The 23,209-nt window shown below is 41.3% G+C and overlaps 1 protein-coding gene across 1 annotated transcript in view; it reads left to right on the top strand.

The window, feature by feature from the left end:
• Positions 1-5,745: 5,745 nt before the first annotated feature.
• Positions 5,746-23,209, top strand: part of glipr2l (GLI pathogenesis-related 2, like) — a 28,180-nt gene continuing 10,716 nt past the window's right edge. The window contains exons 1-4 of the mRNA XM_072253521.1: positions 5,746-6,125; positions 6,214-6,322; positions 6,562-6,665; positions 11,142-11,219. Of these exons, the coding sequence (XP_072109622.1) occupies positions 6,113-6,125; positions 6,214-6,322; positions 6,562-6,665; positions 11,142-11,219 (304 nt within the window). The 5' untranslated portion in view covers positions 5,746-6,112. The remainder of the gene's footprint in view (positions 6,126-6,213; positions 6,323-6,561; positions 6,666-11,141; positions 11,220-23,209) is intronic.

Here is a 23,209-nt window from a genome sequence, read left to right as displayed (position 1 = left end):
GCATCACAGTAGCATTACAAGTGTACAGCTATATAAATATTACAAGAGAAGTAAGAAAGAATAAAAAATCAGTTACATCAGACAGTCTAATGTGGGGGGGGGGGGGGGTGTCATCACTTTTACAGCTATAGGTTGACTCGTTATAGAGCCTAATGGCCAAGGGAAAGAATAGCGGGGAAAGGGAGTTATTTTAACTTCTCATCTGGGAGATCAGTCCTCTAGCAGGAACAAAGGCCAAAGCATGAAGATTAAAGGATCTGGAGAAACTGGATTACACAATGCAGGCAGGAGTATCAGCGGCTGAACGTGCTAAACTGGATTGCATGCTCAAGTCTCTAGAATGTACGTTCCTCCCACAAAAGTACTATCACAAGATAAATGCAAACGACAGAAAATCTGCAGATGCTGGAAATCCAAACAACACACACAAAATGCTGGAGAAACTCAGCAGGCCAGGCAGCATCAATGGAAAAGAGTACAGTCGACGTTTCAGGCCAAGACCCTTCATCAAGACTAGAAAAAAAGATGAGTAAGAAAGTTGGGGGTGGGGGGAGGAATGAGAGGAAGAAACAGGAGGGTGGGGGGGAGGGCTGAAGTAAAGAGCTGGGAAGTTGATTGGTGAAAGGGATATAGGGCTGGAGGAGTAAGAATCTGATAGGAGCGGACAGAAGGCCGTGGAGAAAGAAAAGGGTGAGAAGCACCAGAGGGAGGTGATGGACAGGTAAGGAGATAAGGTGATTGAGGGAAATGAGAATGATGAAAGGTGAAGGGGGAGGCATTACTGGAAGTTTGAGAAATCGATGCTCATGCCATCAGGTTGGAGGCTACCCAGACAGAATAAAAGGTGTTGCTCCTCCAACCTGAGTGTGGCCTCATGTTGATAGCAGAGGAGCTCGTGGACTGGCACATGGGAATGGGTGGCCACTGAAAGAACCCACTTATTTTGGCAAAAAATCTCCCTGGGTCTTCACTGGACGAAGTGGTCTCCCAGTCTGTGTCAGGTCTCACCGGAGGCCATATTGGGAGCACTGGATACCGTAGATTACCCCAAAAGACTCACAGGTGAAGTGTCGCCTCAATTGTTTGGGGCCTTGAATGGTAGATAAAAGGTGACAATTGGTACAAACAATAGCAGTTTTAATGTACATTGGAACCTATATTAGCAATATTGCTTAAGGAGATCCTTTGCATTTTGGTTTATTGAAAGCCAACACCAACAGCTTGGGGACCATGTAATTAGAAGCAGCCAATCAGATGACATATCATCCCCCTCCGGCAAAAATGACTAGTAACAAGGCCTATGAATTTTGGCCGATATAGTCATGCTGCCAGGAGGACATATGGTGTCAGTTCAATATCTAATTCAAGAGAGACAAAATAACAGGGGGAGTGTTTGGTGGCAGGGGGCAGAGAGCGAGAGAAGTAACACCGGCTAAATAGAACTTTGTTCATTAATTGTTAAGAAGAGACTGGTTTAATATTCAGATTTTATTATAATAAAATTAAATCTATTAACCCATGGCAACTAACATAATTTCTCATCAATCTAACAATCCTAAACTGAGCACCTTGGAGCAAACTCAATGTTAGCTTTAAAATGTCTTTATTTTCTTCAGTGATACAAATCAAGCCAAACGGTTAAATGCATCTTTAGAAGATTGACTTATTTGACTGGAAACATTTAATTGTACGATATTCTTATTGCATATCTGTCTGAACATGTGATATCATATCAATTGACATCAGATCATGTGACTTAAATGTTACTGTCTTTCTGTAGCTAATCATTTGGACTCTGTTCCTGTGTAAAACTGACAGCTCTGAATCTGAACTCACCCAAAACAGATCTGTACCTGCACTTTACATCAAATCAACTAGCAATGATTGACATTGAACCAAGCCAAGAGACCACACAAAAGATAATCAGTGGCTTGTGTCTGAAGCACCTTGTATAAGTCTTCAGGATGTACTGTGATGGCATTGAATTTGCTGTCTGTGGAGTTCTGATCTCAAACAAAGTTCTTAACCCTATCCAATATAGATACCCTCACTAAAGGGAGATTATACTGTAGCCACTTACTCTTCAAAGACTTCCCTTTTTATCCTCCATGGCAAGTTTGTTTGCAATTACCCACTGTTTGAGCAGTGGGCTGCCCCTCCCTACTATGGAGGAGATACTTTTCGCTAATGAAGTAGATTAAACACGGTTCATTTATTTTTAGTGATACACATAAATCTAACTAAAATTCTTAGAACACATTTACAACTTTGGATTTCTGTCTTAAAAAAGATTTCCAAACGACAGGTACAATTCCTTTAAGCTAAAAAGACAAGCCAATGAGTTGTAGACGAAACGAGTCCATTGTAAAAATCGAAGGCAGAGCAATAGATTTTAGTTACCCCATCTTTCTGTCATTCTCCTTGTTGTTCCTTGACCACTCCTGAGAAGACTGAATGCTCTCGAACATTTGTACTGTTTTTAGAACTTGGTGACTTCACATGCATGCGATGTTTTTCAGTTACATTCGTCAGGCCAGGTGAATGCATTGTTTAATTAAGTCGAAATGGACCTTGTTGTTTTCCCTTGATTAAATAATGGGCTGACGAGGACCCTATTGTTCATTTGTTTATGACAAGATGCTGAGCAAGGAATATTGGTTGGAAGTTTTACTTAGTAACAACTCTTTGTCCCCTGGAAGAGTCAGCTGCTGTGTTAGAAAGCTGAGCTTAGCATAAAGCTCCCCCACCCCCAGGCCCTGGACAGTGAATGACCATCACAGTATGCAAAATGACCTGTGCCTTGCAGTTGCTTCTTGCACGATGGCTATGATATTACATTTACCTTTTTCAGTTATGCTAGCCCTGAAACCCAGCCAAACTCACTGCTGTAAAGGCAAAAGAGACTGCAGATACTGGAATCTGGAATAAAAATACTGAACACTGGAAAAATTTAGTGAGTCAAGCAATATCTGCGAAAGCCAAAGGTGCAAGTTGATGTTTCAGGTTGAGACCTTGCACCTCATTTCAAAATGTTGACTTATACCTTTTGCCTTCACAGATGCTGTTTGGCCTACAATGTCCCACTTTCCTTTTTACCTCACTGCTATGATGTGGAACAGTCCAAGAGAGGTAACCTGGCTGCAGCTAACAGAAACAAAGGGCGATCAGAACTCGCGAAGATTTCTGAAAGCTTGTGTTGCCACAAAACTTTTTACCAAGATGCACAAGGTTGAGGCACAAGGAAACACCCCAATCTGCAGGTTCTCCATCCAGTCAGACATATTGTTGATCTGGAAATCATTAACATATTTCAGTCTCAGACTATATGCCAAATATGGAGCCATCTTCACAAGATGGAGCCTCTTACCCATCTTCTCAAGAGACGGTCAATTAATCTTGATCTTGCCAGTGAGATCTTCATCTCAAAACAACAAAAAAACAGATCTCCAGCATTCATAGTGGTTGCCTTCAGGAACTTTAACTAATGATTAAGTTGTCCCCCTCACATCTCCTTGGCTAATCTCTGTTTCCCTTAGTTGCCCTTTTCTCATCTGCTTTCCCCAAGACAGGGGTTCTCGTATGTGTTCTCATCTCCTTCCCCGTCTTTAGAGCAGCTCATTTACAAAATCTCCCGGATCCAGACATCTCACCTCTCCCAGAAGTTCTGGGAGCCTCCCGCATATTGATAGCAGCTCACTGACACATGCAAATTATATACAATATCCCAGAAATCGATTTTTTTGATGGGGGGGAGGGAGGAGGAGGAGGAAGAGAGAGAAAGAGAAAGAGAGGGAGAGGGAGAGGGAGAGGGAGAGGGAGAGAGAGAGAGAGAGAGAATGAGAATATGAATCCTGATTGGTCTCTCTTTGTGCTAAGTAGACCTATCAGTTTTCTCTGTGGGTGGGCTTTACAGTCGACCTCTCTCTATTTTCCATTGTCCATCAGTTCAGTTTAGTGTCCTGCAGCGCCATGGCAGAGTGTTCCAAAAAAAGAAAATATAAAACGTACTTCACCCCAGACTACACGAAAGTGTACCCCTGCCTAATAGGGGTCAGTGATGCTCGCTACACTGTTTGCAACAGTGACTTTTCTATTGCCCATGGTGGGTTAAATGACTGTAAAAGACACGTTGAGGTGAGTTTAACAGGTGTCATTCATTCATTAGCATAGCTAACGTTATTTAAATGAGCTGGCTAGCTGCTAAGGAGCTACTCCATTGATGTCCTACATGATGAGGCCAAACCACCTTTGTAGACTTGCTTAAAGTTGTAAGAGAATAAAAAAAAGACTCCATGATAATATATCAGACCACTATGAGGTTGAGACTTCCAGCAAAATGCTCAAATCTGCCAAGTTTGCAAAAGTTTGGGCACCCCAGTCAAAATTTCTGTTACTGTAAATAGCTAAGTGAGTAAAAGATGACTTGATTTCCAAAAGGCATAAAGTTAAAGATGACACATTTCTTTAATATTTTAAGCAAGATTACTTTTTTATTTCCATATTTTACAGTTTCAAAATAACAAAAAAGGAAAAGCACCCAAAGCAAAAGTTTGGGTACCTGCATGGTCAGTACTTAGTAACACCCCCTTTGGCAAGTATCACAGCTTGTAAACACTTTCTGTCACCAGCTAAGAGTCTTTCAATTCTTGTTTGGGGGATTTTCGCCCATTCTTCCTTGCAAAAGGCTTCTAGTGCTGTGAGAGTCTTGGGCTGTCCTGCATGCACTGCTCTTTTGAGGTCTATCCACAGATTCTTGATGATGTTCAGGTCGGGGGACTGTGAGGGCCATGGCAAAACCTTCAGTTTGTGCCTCTTGAGGTAGCCCATTGTGGATTTTGAGGTGTGTTTAGGATCATTATCCTGTTGTAGAAGCCATCCCCTTTTCATCTTCAGCTTTTTTACATACGGTGTGATGTTTGCTTCCAGAATTTGCTGGTATTTAATTGAATTCATTCTTCCCTCTACCAGTGAAATGTTCCCCGTGCCACTGGCTGCAACACAAGCCCAAAGCATGATCGATTCACCCCCATGTTTAACAGTTGGAGAGGTGTTCTTTTCATGAAATTCTGCACCCTTTTTTCTCCAAACATACCTTTGATCATTGCAGCCAAAATGTTCTATTTTAATTTCATCAGTCCACAGGACTTGTTTCCAAAATGCATCAGGCTTGTTTGCAAACTTCTGATGCTGAATTTTGGCAAGAGGGCCCAAGAATCTCACAGCACTAGAAGCCTTTTGCAAGGAAGATTGGGCGAAAATCCCCCAAACAAGAATTGAAAGACCCTTAGCTGGCTACAAAAAGCGTTTACAAGCTGTGATACTTGCCAAAGGGGTTGTTACTAAGTACTGACCATACAGGGTGCCCAAACTTTTGCTTCGGGCCATTTTCCTTCTTTGTTATTTTGAAACTGTAAAAGATGGAAATAAAAAAGTAATCTTGCTTAAAATATTAAAGAAATGTGTCATCTTTAACTTTATGCCTTTTGGAAATCTGGTCATCTTTATTCGCTTAGCTATTCACAGTAACAGAAATTCTGGCCGGGGTGCCCAAACTTTTGCATGCCACTGTATGTGTGCATAAATAGTTTCAATATGTGGTCACATAAATTGTTGTGTTCTTTCATAATCAAATGTCTTGTATATATACACCCTTGGAGGTCGGCCGGGGCGAGGGTGGTGGTGCTACCTCCCTGAATTGAGTTTTTGCAGGGTGGGATGTCTGCGGATCGGATGTAAGGTCACCGATTCTGCAATATTAACCACACACAAGTTAACGGGTTTGACCAGCTGGGTGCCCTTTGTTCCTCTCAGGTTACCTAACAGCGTTCACGATTTTTCTTCGCAATAAATCTCCCCCCATCTCCGAGCCACTAACAGCGCCGTTGAGCACTAATCCTCGACAGCAGAGCAATCTCCGATTCCCGGTACTGTACAGGAACTCATTCCTCTCGCCCGTCGTGAGGGGAGGGCCGGTTGCAGCGCCGCACACCCTGGCGATCCACCTCCGGGCGGGACCCGGGAAAAGGGAGCATTTCTTCCTTATAAGGGCCGGCGGGATGGGCGAAGTAACCGCAAGGCTTCCTATTGCAAAGATCGCCGGCAACCACCGATCATGGGCAAATCAGGTTAGTCCCTTCACGCTTATTTACGCCGTTACCCGGGAACTGTGTTTTGGTACTCTTATAAAGATCGGACATTTTAATTTATTTTCAGCTTCTAAGGAGTTTTCTCGTGAAGTTTTAAAAGCCCACAATGATTATAGGAAGAAACATGGCGCGCCTGCGTTGAAACTGTGCAACAAACTTTGTAAAGAGGCACAACAGTAAGGAGGTCCTCCCGTTCTCTATTTCGCATCGTTTGCTTGCGCCTTGTGCTGATGGCTGTTCCCTCCCAACTCACGTTGCGATTCTCACTGCACTCTCTCCCTCCCTCAAAATGTTGATGGCCGCGCTCTCCTTTTCTGTACGTTGACTAACAGACTCCCACTTTGCGATAACGGTCAGTCTCACTCGCTCCTTCACTTTGCGTTGATGTCCCATCTCTCACTGTGTTTCCCTTCAGATACGCGGAGGCTCTAGCCAGCACCCGGGTGCTTAAACATAGTTCGGAATCCAGTAGGGGACAGTGCGGAGAGAACCTGGCCTGGGCGTCATATGATCAGCCGGGTTAGTGCGCTAATTTTGATGCAAAGAATGAATCTGAAATAAAACCTTAAAGGTCGATATGTATCTTTCCCCCCATCGACAAAATGTATATGCATTTCAGACTAAGCAGAAATGTACGTTTGTGACGAATATTTGGATTATTAAATTGATCACTCTGATCTGAAACTTCCGTTCAGGACCGATTTAGAAAGAAGTCAGGGCATCTTGGAAAAACTGGGTGGATTCCATTTCCGTATTTCTAATCTCTTGGCTGCAGGTTAGCGACCTCATGATAAGTTTTTACATCGTGCTTACGACTGGAATAAGGGAAAGTGCTAAATGCACTTGCTCAATGCTTTCTAATTGTGGGTCCTGTTGGACAGGGCAGAGGGTACCATTTGTGTTGTCTGATACTCCAAGGAAAGGCTGGTGGGGGTGTACAGTTCTGGGATTTTCTAACGTTAGCAAATCAATGCTCTTGGGATTGGGAGGCTGAAAAAGGGTCTTGGCCAAAAGCAACCGTCAACTGTTGATTCATTTCCATGGATTCTGCCTGAGCCATGAAGCTCCCCCAGCGTTTGTGTGTGTTGCATGGGGTGCTAGTAGAGAATGGTTTATCTCCCATTCATGTTTTTATAGTTTTACAGATGGAGGGGGGAAGACATTTCCACTAATATTGATTTTATTTAGTTATTTATTTTGATAAGATTGCTAACTGTATATTATAAATTTACTCTTGCATAGTGGATGAAATCCTAATAAAATATGCAGAAGTTGTACATCAAAGGTGAAAGTAAATTTATTATCAAAGTACATGTATGTCATCATATACAACCCTGAGATTCATCTCCTTGCATTAACACACAGTAAATCCAAGAAACACAATAGAATCAATGAAAGACCGTACCCAACAGGACAGGCAAACAGCCAATGTGCAAAAGACAACCAACTGCAAATATAAAAGCTAAATAAATAAGCAATAAATCACGAGAACATGCGATGAAGAGTCCTTGAAATTGAGTCCATGGTGTAGTGGACTCAGTATGTGATGGAACAGTTCAGTGATGGGTGAGTGAAGTTGAGTGAAATTATCCCCTCTGATTCTTTCTTTCTTTATTAATCTTTTTATGACTAAAAGAGCATATATACAAGCAAGAGAATTATCTCAAATATATATATCAAATCAATACAAAGTGAAATAGACATTATCAAAATCATACATAGCATTAAGCTAATATGTAGAATATAATAAAAAAGAAGACAGCTAATTCTCCTCATCAATTTAGAGAGAAAAAAAAACTTTAAATTGTTAAATGAGAAGGAAAAAAACCCACTACACTATATGAAAAAAGGGGAAAAAAGGGACTGGGCAGTCCATTCTGAAGATACGACCAAAAAAAAAGGAAAGACTTTCTGATCAAATCTAAAACTTCGAAAAAAATTGGAAGAGTAATAGATCAAATCAAATGAAAATATTGAATAAAAGGTTGCCTGTTTTGCTGAAATTTAAAGGATGATCCCCTCTGATTCAAAAGCCCAGTGCTTATAGGGTAATAACTTCCTGAACTTGGTGGTGTGGGTCCTGAGGCCCCTGTAATTCTTCCTGATGGCAGCAGCGAGAAAAGAGCACTGTGGTGGGGATGCTCTGATGGATCTGGCCTCCTGCAACAGCCCTCTGTGTAGTTGTGCTCAATGGTGGAGAGGGCTTTACCCATGATGGACTAGGCCACATCCACTTCTTTTTGTAGGATTTTCTGTTCAAGGGCATTGGTGTTTCCATAGTAGGCCTTGATGCAACCAGTCAATATACACTGCGACACACATCTATAGAAGTACGCCAAAGTTTTAGATGTCATGCCAAATCTTTGCAAACCTCTAAGAAAGTAGAGGCGCTACTGCACTTTCTTCATAATGGCACTTGCGTGCTGGGCCCAGGACAAATCCTCTATAGTGATAACGCAGAGGAATTTCAAGTTGCTGACCATCTCCACCTCTGATTCTCCAATGAGGAATGGCTTACGGACCTCCAGTTTCCTTCTCCTGAAGTCAATACTCAGCTCGTTGATCTTGCTGGCATGGAGTGAGAGATTGTTGTTGTAGCACCACTCTGCCAGATTCCTCCTGCTGCTGCTGGTAAAGAGTTTCTTTGTTCTCCCCATGACTACATGGATTTCCTTCAGGTGCTCCGGTTTTGTCCCACAGTCCAAAGAGATACCAGTTGGCAGGTTAATAAAGGCATTGTAAATTGTCCCATGATTTGGTTTGATTGGGCGGCGTGGCTCAAAGTGCTCGAAGGGCCTATTACCTGCTGGATCTCAATAGACAAAAAAATTTCAATCTTCCTCCTGTGTGCTGATTCATCATCACCTTTGATTCCGCCAATAACAGTGGAGTCGTCAACAAACTTAACTACGACGTTGGAGCTGTGCTTAGCCTCATAGTCATAAGTATAAAGTGAGTAAAGCAGGGGACTAAGCACAAAGTCTGTGGTGCACCTGAGCTGATGGAGATTGTAAAGCAGATGTTATTGCCAATCCAAACTGATTTGAGTCTGCAAGTGAGGAAATCAAGAAACTAATTGCATGAGCAGGTATTGAGGCCAATGTCTTAAAGCTTACTGAATAGTTTTGAAGGGATGATGGTATTGAATGCTGAGCTTTAGCTAATAAAGAGCATCCTGATGTATACATCTTTGCTATCCAGATGTTCCAGGGCTGAGTGGGGAGCCAATGAAATGGCATCTGTCATGGGCACTCCTGTTTTCGTGGATGTTTGCGAAGAGAAAGAATTTCAGGATTGTATACGTTTCTCTGATGTTAAATGTACCTATTGAAACCTGTTCTGCTGGTAGGCAAATTGGAGCAGATCTAAGTCACTTCTCAGGGAGGAGTTGTTATGTTTCATCTCCAATCTCTCAAAGCACTTCATCACAATGGACGTAAGTGCTACCGGATGATAGTCTTTGAGGCAGGTTTCCATGTTCTTCTTAGGCACCGGTATAGTTGAAGGCTTGCATATTTTCATCTATCCTTTCCTTCAATTGGATTTCAGTCCTTGCACAGTACAGAAATAGCTCTAACCCGAGGTACCCTCAAACAAAATAACACGGATACTGAAAAGTCAAAATAAAAACACAAATGCTGGTGGTGCTCAACAGGTCAGAAATCATTTATGGAGAGAGAAGAATAGTTAACATTTCACTTTGGTCTTTCTGGAATGGTAAAATATGAATTTGCCATTGATTTTTTTTCTGTGAAGTTTTCTTAATCCTAGACTATCCATCAATACATTCTTCCACACTCCCTATTTTCATCTCTAGAAAATACATTGACAACACTGAATTCTTTTTGTTGTTGCCACATGTATTTAAATTGCTGTTTTGTTGAGTGATTCCCCCCCCCACCCCCACCATATATCACCAGCTACTACTGGTGGGGAGGCTGATGTTATGCAATTGCAGCACATTACTCTGATGTTAGTTTTCCCTCTGGTCATGTACTCCAGTGTTGTTCGGTTGATTAGTCCTTGTATGAGGAGCTCAGCTGACATTTTCAGCAATCTGGTTTTGTTCTCTTGTGTTCCTTGAGTAAATAGAATAAAATTTTATTGTGTTCTGAGTACTTCAGTACTTTGTCTGAGAACTATCTTCAGCTTCCAATGTCAACAGGTTCACCAAAAAACTCAGTCTCATTGTAGAACGGAATCAGTCGTGGCTGCATTGTAACCCTAACGCCTTGCTCACCATGAAGTAGCACCTTGTTCCAACAAAGATCCCACTGAAGTGGAGCTGTCCTGCCGGACAAAGGGAAGCAGTTCACTTCGACTGCAAAACTCTGGTTCCTCCACCCTCATTTTTCAAGGTTGCAGTGTGCGTGTTACTGAAGTGTACATGACCCTGGGTATCCAGAAAACAGAGGTCCTCTAATACCTCCCCTCCCTGTGTAACTGAATAAAAAGGTCATAGCAAGACCCTGGAACCATGGACATCTTCCCGTATCTGAAATTCACATTGACTTCAGTGTGCCAGCCACCCTTCATTATGTGAAGAAATGCATATTTGAAGATCAAAACCAAAGACCATGAGCTTATGGCTAATTTTACGGGTTAGGATAGTCTTTGCCCTCCTGTGCCACCTGTGGCAGACTAATTTAAAAATAAACATTGGAAACATGTCATCCCTGTTGTCTCTGCATAAACCTCCAATTGCACTGCTTTGATAAATGAACAAATGCCCTCAGCATGGAGGCTCTAAATAAAAGAGCTGTTCCAATGGGGATGGCAGACTGTATTGCTGACATGTCTGACATTGGACATTTTCATCATAGACTAGGGGTTGACTTTGAGATCGGTAACTAATGTAATGCAGCCATTTTGTATATTTGCTTGATAATATATGTGCCTTTGTAGAATATTAGTGCAACAGTGCATTTACCATATTTTCTTCTTCAAAATGACTGGAAACATTGAAAACTTAGTTTTTTTTCATCTGTCCTGCAGGTAAGGAAGTTGCTGATCGGTGGTACAGTGAGATAAAAAATTACAATTTTAGATGTCCTGGCTTTTCCTCTGGTACAGGTGAGTTCAAGCTTTGTTACTTTCATCTCAGTGTAATAAAGCAGAAGAGGCACACCATTCCCAAATGTCCTTGTAGTGATTGCTGTATTTTGTGTGATGTTCGTTAAAAGTATAATCTTTTTGTTGTGAAGCAGAAGTGAAGATGTTTAATAATTCCTGCTCTGGGTAATGATTAGCAGACAACTGTGTATATATTCTAGGTTTTAACATAGTGGGGATCTTCCTTGTTGACTGGAAATAGCAGACTTCATCTTGGCAAACTTCACCAGGACAAACCAGAGCAGGACTTGCACAGCGAACCGTAGGGCACTGAGGTGTGCGGTAGGGCAAAGGGATCTGGGGAGACAGATCCGTAGTTCCTCGAAAGTGGCATTAGCGGTAGATAGGTTTGTCAAGGAAGCTTTTGGCACATTGTCCGTCATAAATCAGAGCGTTAAGTACAGGATTTGGGACGATTGTTGAAGTTGTATAAGATGTTGACGAGACTGAATTTGGAGCATTGTATGTAGTTTTGGTCATCAGTCAGCAGAAAAGATGTCAGTAAGCTTGAAAAAGTGCGGAGAAAATTTATAAGAATGTTGCTGAGACTTGAGGACCTGAGTCACAGGGAAGGGTTGAATATATTAGGACTTAATAGTCATAAGAGAATGGGGGGAGATCTTGTTACGCAAAATTGTTAAGGGTATAGACAGCATAAATACAAGCAGGCTTTTTCCCCTGAAATTGGGTGAGACTAGAACTAGAGGTCATAGGTTTAGGGTGAAAGGTGAAATATTAATAGGGGGAGCTTCCTCACTCAAAGTGTGGTACAAGTGTGAAGTGACCTGCCAGTGGAGGAGGTGTATGCGAATTCAATTGCAGCATTTAAGAGAACTTTGGATAGGTACTGTACATGGATGAGAGGGGTATGGAGGGCTATTATCCAGGTACAGTTAGATGGGACTAGTCAGAAAAGCAGGTTGACATGATAAAGTTTAAGGGAACTTTACTTTAAGGGGGATTCTCAAGATTCCTGTAAACAATGGATTCAGTACTGACTATGTCTGTGACTGCAGTGTGTTTGAATAATGTCTCACAGCTGCCTTCTTTGGAGCAAGATGATTAAAGTTCGCCCAGATCCACATAGATGTCTCTGGGGTTTTCACACCTTTTGATTTTGACAAAAAGCAGTACCTGATGGAAATTAGAACATTCCTTTCTTATTTAAAGCATAAATTTGACAGATGTTCTTATTTTTGTAATTAAGTTGTGGCTTCAGCAAACCAGGTAGGACATTCTTTTCTTCAAGGTGGCTGGAATGTCTAAAAAATTGATTGTACTTTTGTATCAATAGTCCATTGACTTGACCGGAATAGTTATCAAACTGATTGTTCTTTTGTATTGGTGGCCTTATAACTTCTGACAATTCTGACATCGGGCAGTGAACTTGTAGAACCGCCGGGGAGATGAGAAAAGTTCTTTCCCTGATGTCGGGTCCAAGTTCACTCGCCGGCTGAGCTCAAAGAAATAAACGGGTGAAAAGATAAGTAACGATCTTTTTGTGCTATCGTTATTTGATCCAGCAAAGTTACGTTTACAGACATGGCCTGGATAGGCCAAAGGGCTTGTTTCCGTGCTGTTGTGTTCTATGACTCTATGTTTGGAAAACTTTCTTCACATGAATTCTTCTCCCATCTGGCAAAGGCCACTGATTCCTCAGTGATTTCAGCCCAACTCATTGGCTTAGGAGCTAATAATCTAGAAATGACATTTTTCATTCTATAGTGTGTGTGACCACATATTTCTTGGTCAAGGATGTGCATCTAGCATACGATGGAGGGATAAAAGCTTACGTTGCTGCTGGAAAGATTCTGCTTCTAAGTGAGATACCCAATTTACTGTTATCACTATGGAAGAGTTAGTTTGGTGTCTTTCAAGAAGGAATGTTTGACAAAGGCAGAAATGCAAGTGGCTGCTTTTTTAAAATAAATTGGCCTTGAAGCCATAGTAGGAAATTTCAAGCTAATATACAAAAGTATGTGTTTTGCTAGCAATGCATAATCCAACACCATGTACATGTAATGTGTCTCTGGAAATATGGGAGAATTTGTCCTTTATTTCCCCTAACAATATTGATATGCACTGAATAAATGTGGAAAGGCTATGTTGATTGATGTTATGCTGTTGGTTCAGCCGCATGAGTCAACTTGACCTGATGCCTATTATAGAAAAAAACTTGTGAAGGAAAAGTCTGGCAGTAAGATTTAGCCTTGTATAATCTGGTGAGATGCTACTATCGTTCCATAAGGTCAGCGCTTACTTTGGTGGGGGGGGTGGTGGGGGTAATATTTTCATGGTCTGTATCCCTGTCAGCATGTTTAAACTGGACAACTGGCTCTTTCTCTGTGCATGGCGAAGAGTATTTAAGAATTATTATTTTTAAATCAGAAAACAAAAGAATTGTGAATATTATATTCAATATACAGTATAGTAGACAAATCATTTTTGAAACAACATGGATATCTACCATCTTCTAATTGTTTATGTTACCATGCTGGTTGTGATATCAATTGGCCTACAGTTCTTATGATTTGATTCCTGATTATTACAATGTAATCTACGCATGGCAGTGAATCCATCCGGCTCCAGCTCTGTTCCAGATGTTGGAATGGAAGTAGAGAAGGTGTTCCTTAAGCTGCTCTGGTGTAGGTCTTCGTTGCTCATCCTGCCCTGCTGTAATCAAGGTAAATGTAGATTCAGCACTGTGAGCTGAAAGAAACACTGGAGACGATTGTGTCATTGATGTCACTGGAATGATTGTGTTTCTGCTCAGACTAACCATTCCTGGTTTCCCAAATTGTTACCTTTGAAAAGGCTTAGGGTCTACCTTGCTTTCTGCACCATTTCTGCATCACTTTTCTCTCATCCTACACATTCCTGCACTGTGTGTGAGATTTTCTGTGTTGTAAGCTATATCCAGTTGACAGTGTTTTTGTCTATGGTAGTCATCAAGTCAGATATTAAAGTCAATATTGCCATTGAGGAGAAAATGATACTTAATTTTATTCCTAATCATGCTAACTCTCTTAATTTTAATAACTTTGTATCTAAGCTTTTGAACACAGTTACGAATTTTGTGGCCGAATAACTACTAAAATTAATTTTCATACAGCAGACACAGGGCTGAAGTTTGCTGTGAAATAATGGCAGTTCCAGGAGTACTGTTGACTTTTCTCCACCTGAATGTTGGATCTTCAGATGTCAATAGTGTATTTGTCAGGTCAGAGATTCCTCTGCAAATGATGAAGGCCCAATCTTATTTTTCACATAGGACTCTCTAATTGCACTTTTTTGAGTTGCTTTTCTTAAACAATTGTTTTATATGCAGGGTCTGTTCTGCTCGTTCACTACTCCATAACTCTTGTCATCATGGGTCTCACCTTTGAGGACTGAGCCCTGAGAACGGGCTGACAATGATAAATCTGCAAATGTCAAGTGAGTGCTTGTGAAGTAGTTTAGCGATGAGCACAGGTGACTCACCACTGCAGCAGCCTCTGCAACATTGGGTTTTCTAGATTAGAAAAGACCATGACACATATAATTTTACCATTCTGATAGACCCATGATTCATGAATAATAGTGATGGCTTAGTTTTAGCATTGAGAACTCCCACTGAACAAAACCCCAACTGATGAGAGGCTTCAAGGTCAAAGTTGTGTTGTTCATAAAAATCAGAGAATTATAACCTATTATCATGCACAATATCTAATGTATTATCTAGCGTATAATTCAAATGAATTAGCCGTATATGTTTCCCGTTTTCCTCTAAAACTACTCCATAGATCGATCATCCATTCAATTCTTTCTCTGTATTAGCTTTGAATTTTTCATGTAGCGTCTCTAATCCATCCATGTAACTGCAATGCCTCATTCCAAAAACAATGTTTGTGAATCTCCTCTATCTCCACATCCTTCCTCCAAAGAGGCAACTTGAATTAAACACAATGTTCCATCTGAGGTCATACCAACATTTCAATAAAGTTCAGCATGACTCACTTCCATGCTTTTATATTCCATGACTTTACTGATAAAGCCCAGAATTTTTCTACGCCTTATTAACCGCTGAACTAGCTTTAGGAAGTTATTACCCCTCAACCACCAGGCCCTTGGGGATAACTTCACCTAACTTCACTTGCCCCATCACCGAACTGTTCCCACATCCTATGGACTCACTTCCAAAGACTCTTCATCTCAGGTTCTCAATATTTACTGCTTATTTATTTAGTTGTTGTTATTAGGTTTTTTCTTCTTGTTTTTGCAGTATGTTGCCCTTTGCACATTGGTTGTTTTCTATCCTGTTGGATGTGGTCTTTCATTGATTCTATTTTGTTTCATGTATTTACTATGAATGCAAGAAAATGAATCTCAGGGTTGTATATGGTGAACTTAATGCACTTTGATAATGAATTTACTTTGAACTTTTCTCAATCTGTCCTGCCATTTTAAATGAAGAGGTCCCAGGCCACTTTTAGAACAGTATCCTTTATTATGTTATATCTCTCCTCATCTTTCCTATAAGTTACACCAGCACACACTTCTTTTCATTAAGCTTAATCTGTTATATGTCTTCACATTGTATTAGACTTTTTTTTTAACTGCTGGAATTTATTATTATCCTCCTCATGGTTAGAATACTGCCCAGTTTTGTGTCATTTGCAAACTTAGAAATTGAGGCTTGCATCCCCAAATTAAGGTAGTTAGTTTAGATCAAAAAACCAATGTCCCCAACACCAAGCTCCGACAAAAGCCACTATTCATCTTCCATCACTCCAAAAAAACAACCATTCACCATTACTGTCTGTTCCTAAGCTATTAATGTCCCTCTTAGCCTATTTATTTCAACTTTGCTGAAGGCATATTGAATGGTGCCTTACCTAAAGCCATTTGTAAATCTATGTATACCAGTTCAACTGCATTGCTCTCATTAGTTTTATTTGTTACCTCATCAGCAATATCATTCTGATGAAGTAACAATATTATATAAACACTTACTGAATCTGTGATAACTTGGGCAGCATGGTAGCATAGTGATTAGCCTAACTCTATTCCAGTGTCAGGGGTCAACTCCCACTGCTGTCTACGAAAAGTTTCTCCATTCTCCCCATGATCATGTGGGTTTCTGCCATGTGCTCTGGTTTCCTCCTCTATTCCAAAGGCGTACGGTTAGGGTTAGTGAGTTATAGGTGTGTTATATTGGCTTTGGAGGCATTGCGACACTTGCTCAGCACAATCCTCACTGATTTGATTTGATGCAAACGATACAGTTCATTGTATGTTTCGATGTACATGTGACAAATAAAGCTAATCTTCTTTATCTTTAATTAAACCACCATTGTCACCAGGTGAGAAGTAATCCAGTTCCTAGTCAGTGTTTCTAGTGACTTTCCCATGACTGAGGTTAAACTGATTGGCCTGAATTTGCTGAGCTTGTTCTTGTTTTTTTTTGGAACAAAGGAGAAACATTCACCACTCTCCAAACCTCTGGCAGTACCTCATAGCCAAAGAGCATTGGAAGATAATGGCTAATTCATAGATATACATAGAAACATAGCACATTACAGGCCCTTCGGGCCACGATGTTGTGCAGACCATGTAACCTACTCTAGAAACTAGAATTTCCCTATCACATAGCCCTCTATTTTTCTAAGCCCCATGTACCTGTTGTAACGTGGATGAAACCACTGGAGAGACAGAGTCACTGGTAGATACAAAGCAGTTTCTTTACTCAACACAACAAAGTACAGCAGGCATCATACGGACGGAGACGCTTTCTGTAGAAAGGTCTGCTAGCTCAATGTGGGCTCAATATTTATATGCTAAGCACAAAGGCAATCGCTACTTAAAAAGTTATAGACAATGCTTCCTCTTGAAGCTACATACAAAACATCACACCATCCTTTCCTCCCGACGCCAACATGTCTGGGTTGGTATCCACAGCCTTTAGGAATGTAAGTTAAGTCTATGATACATTTATTTGGTATTTCCCGTGCTAACATAGAAGACAATTAATATTTATAATATATAGATAATACTGTCTTCGAAACTACAGCATCAGGTCAAACTACGGCGCCAGAAGCATCTGGTATTCACACCTTTTTAGGAAGCGCATTGTTGTGGACTGGGCTCAATCCACAGTACTTTGTCAAGTAGAAGTCTGGTGGCCAAAGTCATTTAAGAGTAAACAAATCATCTACCGAAAAAAAATTCACTCTAACAGTACCTATCTAAGAGTCTCTTAAAAGACCCTATTGTACCTGCCTCTACTTCCATCACTGGCAATGCATTCCACACACCCACCACTCTCTGTGTGAAAAACTTACCTCTAACATCTCCCTTGTACCTACTTTCAAGCACCTTAAAGCTTTTCCCCATCGTGTTAGCCATTTCAGCCCTGGGGAAAAAGCCTCTGACTATCCACATGATCAATGCCTCTTATCATCTTATACACCTCTGTCAGGTCACCTTTCATCCTCCAACGCTCCAAAGAGAAAAGGCTAAGTTCACTCAACCTATTGAAAGAGTGCAGAGAAGATTTGCTAGGATGTGGCCGGGTCTTCAGGAGTTGAGTTACAGGGGAAGATGAACATGTTAGGACTTTATTCCTTGGAGCGCAGAAAAATGAGGGGAGATTTGATAGAGGTTTACAAAATTATAATGGGTATAGATAGAGTAAATGCAAGTAGGCTCTTTCTACTTAGATTAGGAGAGATAAATACGCTCTGTCCATGTGAGAAAGCAGGATCTCCCAGTGGCCACACATTTTAATTCCATGTTCCATTCCTGTTCTGATATGTCTATCCATGGCCTCCTCTACTGTCAAGATGAAGCCACACTCAGGTTGGAGGAACAACACCTTATATTCCATCTGGGTAGCCTCCAACCTGATGGCATGAATATTGACTTCTTTAACTTCTGTTAATGCCCTTCCTCCCCTTCTTACCCCATCCCTTATTTATTTATTTATTTTTATTATCTCTCTCTCTCTCTCTCTCTCTCTCTTCTCTTCCCCGCCCCCCCCCCCCCTCACAATAACTCCTTGCCTGCTCTCCATCTTCCTCTGGTGCTCCCCTCCCCTTTTCTTTCTCCCTAGGCCTCCCGTCCCATGATCCTCTCCCTTCTCCAGCCTTGTATCCTTGTATTCTTGTCAACTTTTCTGCTCTTAGCTTCATCCCTCCCCCTCCTGCCTTCTATTATTTCAGCTCTCCCCCTCCCCCTCCCACTTTCAAATCTCACTAGTTCTTCTTTCAGTTAGTCCTGACAAAAGGTCTCGGCCCGAAACGTCGACTGTACTTCTTCCTATAGATGCTGTCTGGCCTGCTGCATTCTACCAGCATTTTGTGTGTGTGTTGCTTGAATTTCCAGCGTCTGCAGATTCCCTCGTGCTTGCGTAAATACGAGAGGACATGGCTTTAGGGTGAAAGGGGAAAGGTTTAGGGGGAACATTAAGGAAAACTTATTCATTCAGAGAGTGGTGGGAGTGTGGAACGAGCTGCCATCTGACGTGGTAAATGAGGGGCTCACTCTTAAGCTTCAAGAATAAATTGGATAGATACATGGATGGGAGAAGTCTGGAGGGTTAAGGACTGAGTGCAGGTCAATGGGACTAGCAGAATATAAAGTTTTGGCACAGACTAGGAGGGCCGAATGGCCTGTTTTCTGTGCTGTAGTGTTCTATGGTTCTATTCTCATTAGGCACGCTCTCCAATCCAGGCAACATCCTCGTAAAAGGATGCTTTGAATTTCAAGTGAAAGGCAAGTGGTGATGGGAAAGAAATTCGATTGAGATTCTTCCCAAAATACATAAAAGGTTCACACACAAAATGCTGGAGGAACTCAGCAGGCCGGGCAGCATCTATGGAAATGAATAGATAGTCAATGTTTAGGGCCCACACTCCTCTTCAGGATTGAGAAGGAAGAGGGACGATGCCAGAATGGAAAGTTGGGGGAGGGGAAGGAGGCTACTTGGAAGGTGATAGGTGAGGCTTCTCTTAAACCAAAGAGTTCCAGCAGCTGGATTGAATTGTGATCTCTGGTGCTGTCAGTGTGGAGTTTATACATTCTCCCTGTGACCATCTGCGTTTTGCCCAGGTGCCCTGGTTTGTTCCCAAAGCCTCTCGTCAGTAGGTTAATTGACTACTGTAAATTGCCCCTCATATGAGTGGGTGGAAGGAGAATTGTTCTGGATTTGAATGACGTGCGAGAGAGAATAGGTTACAAGGATGTAATTAGGGAAAATGGGATTGATGAGAACTGTCATTAAATTATGTTGGAGTAATGGTTGGGCTTAATGTGCTTGTTAGCTCTTCTGATGTGTATTTCCACATTGATGTGTGGTTTGTGACTGTTCTTGTCAAAAGTGATAAGAGTAAAATCAGATTCCAACATTTTGTGGCCCATATTTTGCTCACAAAGGTGCCAGTGCTTTGGTGATACATGCATTATTTTTGTGCTTTTTTAGGCTGTATCGATTATATGGGAGAATTGCTTGTGGGGAGGGGGTGGTGGGCTGTGGAGGAAGATTAGCTACTTGGCAAGCAAACAGTCTAAAAGTTGCAAGCTCTGTGCAGCTTATAAACTGAAAAGATGGCAAATTGCTGCATAGATTTGTGGCAAATTAAGAATAATAATCAACATTTATTTGATTATTTCAACCTCATTTTCTAGATTTGTGAATTATAATGCATTTTAGGACTTACCGCAGGCTTTATATTCCAGAAAAATGAAAATTAATTTCTACATTGGCCATTTCAAGTAAATGACAGTCCAAATGACAATGGGCCTGATGCTCTTCAGCTTGAATCCAAAATGAACTGGCTTAAAGGAGAATTTATGATTGCTGAGCATGTCTGAGAATTTGTGATTGCTTAGCATGTCTTGAGAATTTGAACTTGAAACTTATGAAAATCCAGTTTTATAAAGATAAGCATGTTTTTGATAAATTCAAGTGCAACTTCAAACTGGGTCTGAGCATCTGCACTGGGCGTCAGACCCCTGGACTGCAGGTTGTAATTGGTACAAGTTATGGAGGTAGAATAATGTGTCTGTACCAACCGGTGCCTGTAATGTGTTGGTGGCTGCAAGTTCTCAAGAACTTCTATAGGAAGCTGACATGAAATATGCAGTGAACAATAAGAACTAAAAGAGGCTTGTTAAAATCAACTGGATCAGTGAAATTATATATTTTTACACACTTAATTCTAACAACACCGAGACATTATTCAAAGGCTGGTCCTTAGCTCTTTTTACATCCAATTCAATTATAAGTCATTCTCAAACCTACAAACCCATGTAAACTTGTGAGTATATTGAAATTCTGGAATTACAGAGATTAAAATTTTGGTGATGTTCTGTTTCTTACTTTTGGTCCAACATTCAACCACTGGATGCTTATTGTTCGGCTACGTTGAGTGTTGAGCTGATTCCAGTTTGACATCTGATGTACGTGTACATATTTGTACATTTGTAGGATTCTCAAAGTAGCTGCGCAGGTTGATTCTGTGGTTAAGAAGGCGTACAGTGTATTGGCCTTCATCAATCGTGGAATTGAATTTAGGAGCTAAGAGGTAATGTTGCAGCTATATAAGACCCTGGTCAGACCCCACTTGGAGTACTGTGCTCAGTTCTGATCGCCTCACTACAGGGAGGATGTGGAAGCCATAGAAAGGGTGCAGAGGAGATTTACAAGAATGTTGCCTGGATTGGGGAGCATACCTTATGAGGATAGGTTGAGTGAACTCGGCCTTTTCTCCTTGGAGCGTCAGGGGATGAGAGGTGACCTGATAGAGGTGTATAAGATGATGAGAGGCATTGATCGTGTGGATAGTCAGAGGCTTTTTCCCAGGGCTGAAATGGTTGCCACAAGAGGACACAGGTTTAAGGTGCTGGGGAGTAGGTACAGAGGAGATGTCAGGGGTAAGTTTTTTACTGAGAGAGTGGTGAGTGCATGAAATGGGCTGCCGGCAACGGTGGTGGTGGCGGAAACGATAGGGTCTTTTAAGAGACTTTTAGATAGGTACATGGAGCTTAGTAAAATAGAGGGCTATAAGTAAGCCTAATAATTTCTAAGGTAGGGACATGTTCGGCACAACTCTGTGGGCTGAAGGGCCTGTATTGTGCTGTAGGTTTTCTATGTTTCTATATGTTGTGTCAATCAGCATCCGCGGCCCTGGATCATGTCTTGGGAAGGTGTTATCAGGTACCGCAGTATCAACCCTTGGAAACGTGCAGAGTAAGCAAATCTTGTTGTAAGTGAATGTGCATTGCTGAATTAATGTCTCACGCCAAACTGGAGCTCAACAAAGCAGCTGATAGCATATCTGCAACAAGCCCTGAGAATTCATTGTTCAATAGAATGGAGTCCACTCTCCATATCCCATTATACACTGTTTAAAGGAGTTCTCCAGTTAGAGAGAACCCTTTCTCCTGCAGGGGAAGAAGGTGATACTGTCACAGATATCCTCTAGCAGTCTGTTATATATCATATTGTTCAGTAGGAGAGAGAATGTTAATGGTGCACAATATGTTTGGGGGTATTGTGATTGTCATAATTGAATCCATAAATAAAAATCACTTAATATTTCAGCTCAAGGCCCCTTCATCAAAACCTTTGAACTGTCTTGGACTTGAAATGATAACTGTTTCTCTTTCCAGTTATGCTGGTTTCCCTAGTGAGTTTTCCCAAGCATTTTGCAAAGAGCATGATTTAATAAGCAGTGCTGTGATAATTATCAGATCATCATCTTGATGTTTTGTTAGAATTATTGTGCAGAATCCCTTGGATAATACCCCTGTTTGTGTTGAAAATAATGTCATAGTTTTTTTTTCCCATTCACTCAAGAGAACAGACACTCCATCATTCAAAAGACTACCTCAGTGCAGCAGTGAATCAGGCCTACGTCCCGGAGCAGTGCTGGAGTTCTGTGCACAGTGGCACAGATAGTAGAGTTTCGTTCTCAAAGCTCCAGTAACTCTGGCTTTATCCTGACCTCCAGTTGTGTCTCTGGAGTTCCCAGTTCTCCATGTCTAATGACTGCTCCAGTTTTGCCGCACATCTCTAGATGTAGGGACTGGTAGATAATCAGATGCTTTAAATTGCCTGTAGTATAGTTTGGTGATGGGAGAATCAGGGCTGTGTTGAGGGCCAGGTGAGAGAGAAAATTTTACAAGCTGGAAAAGGACTCATGGAATTACACTGAGGGTTGATGTAGACTCCAGGCTAGATGGCTTCCTGCTATGATGTTTAAAAAAATATGAACTGTGAAAGGATAAACAACTTCCTTGATTCAGAGACACATGCCACTAACTAATCCGCTGACATTCTGGTAATGCATTTAAGATGGGTTTGATGCATACCTGGAGAAAAAGCGGTATTGACAAGCGGTATTATATGAAAAGGTTCCAAGAAGGATTAACTCTGGTGAGTAATAGAACACATGAGGCAAAAAGAATTGAAGTTTTGGCTGCTTATGCACAATAGAGTGCTGGATTTGTGTTGTATCCACTTCTTAAATTCTGTTCTGTTGACACCAAATTTCAAAAGCAAAATTTACACCAAAAGTACAACGAAAAATGTTCATGCTCTTCTGCTGCTGTAGCCCATCCCCTTCAAGGTTTGACGTGTTATGCTTTCAGAGATGCTGTTCTGCACACCACTGTTGTAACGTGTGGTTATTTGAGTTATTGTTGCCTTCCTGTCAGCTTGAAGCAGTCTGGTCATTCTCCTCTGACCTCTCTCATTAACCACAGAACTGTTGTTCACTGGATGTTTCTTTGTGTTTCGCACCATTCTCTGTAAAATGATTCACACCTGTTGCACGTGAAAATTCCAGGAGATCAACAGTTTCTGAGATAAACCACCCTGTCTAACACCAACAATCATTCCATAGTCAAAGTCATGTAGATCACAGTTATTCCCTATTCTGATGTTTGGCCTGAACAACTGAACCTTTTCA

The sequence above is a fragment of the Mobula birostris genome, chromosome 3 (assembly GCF_030028105.1).
Source record: "Mobula birostris isolate sMobBir1 chromosome 3, sMobBir1.hap1, whole genome shotgun sequence".
In the NCBI taxonomy this organism is placed as follows: domain Eukaryota; kingdom Metazoa; phylum Chordata; class Chondrichthyes; order Myliobatiformes; family Myliobatidae; genus Mobula; species Mobula birostris.
This window is presented reverse-complemented; position numbering and strand designations above follow the sequence as displayed.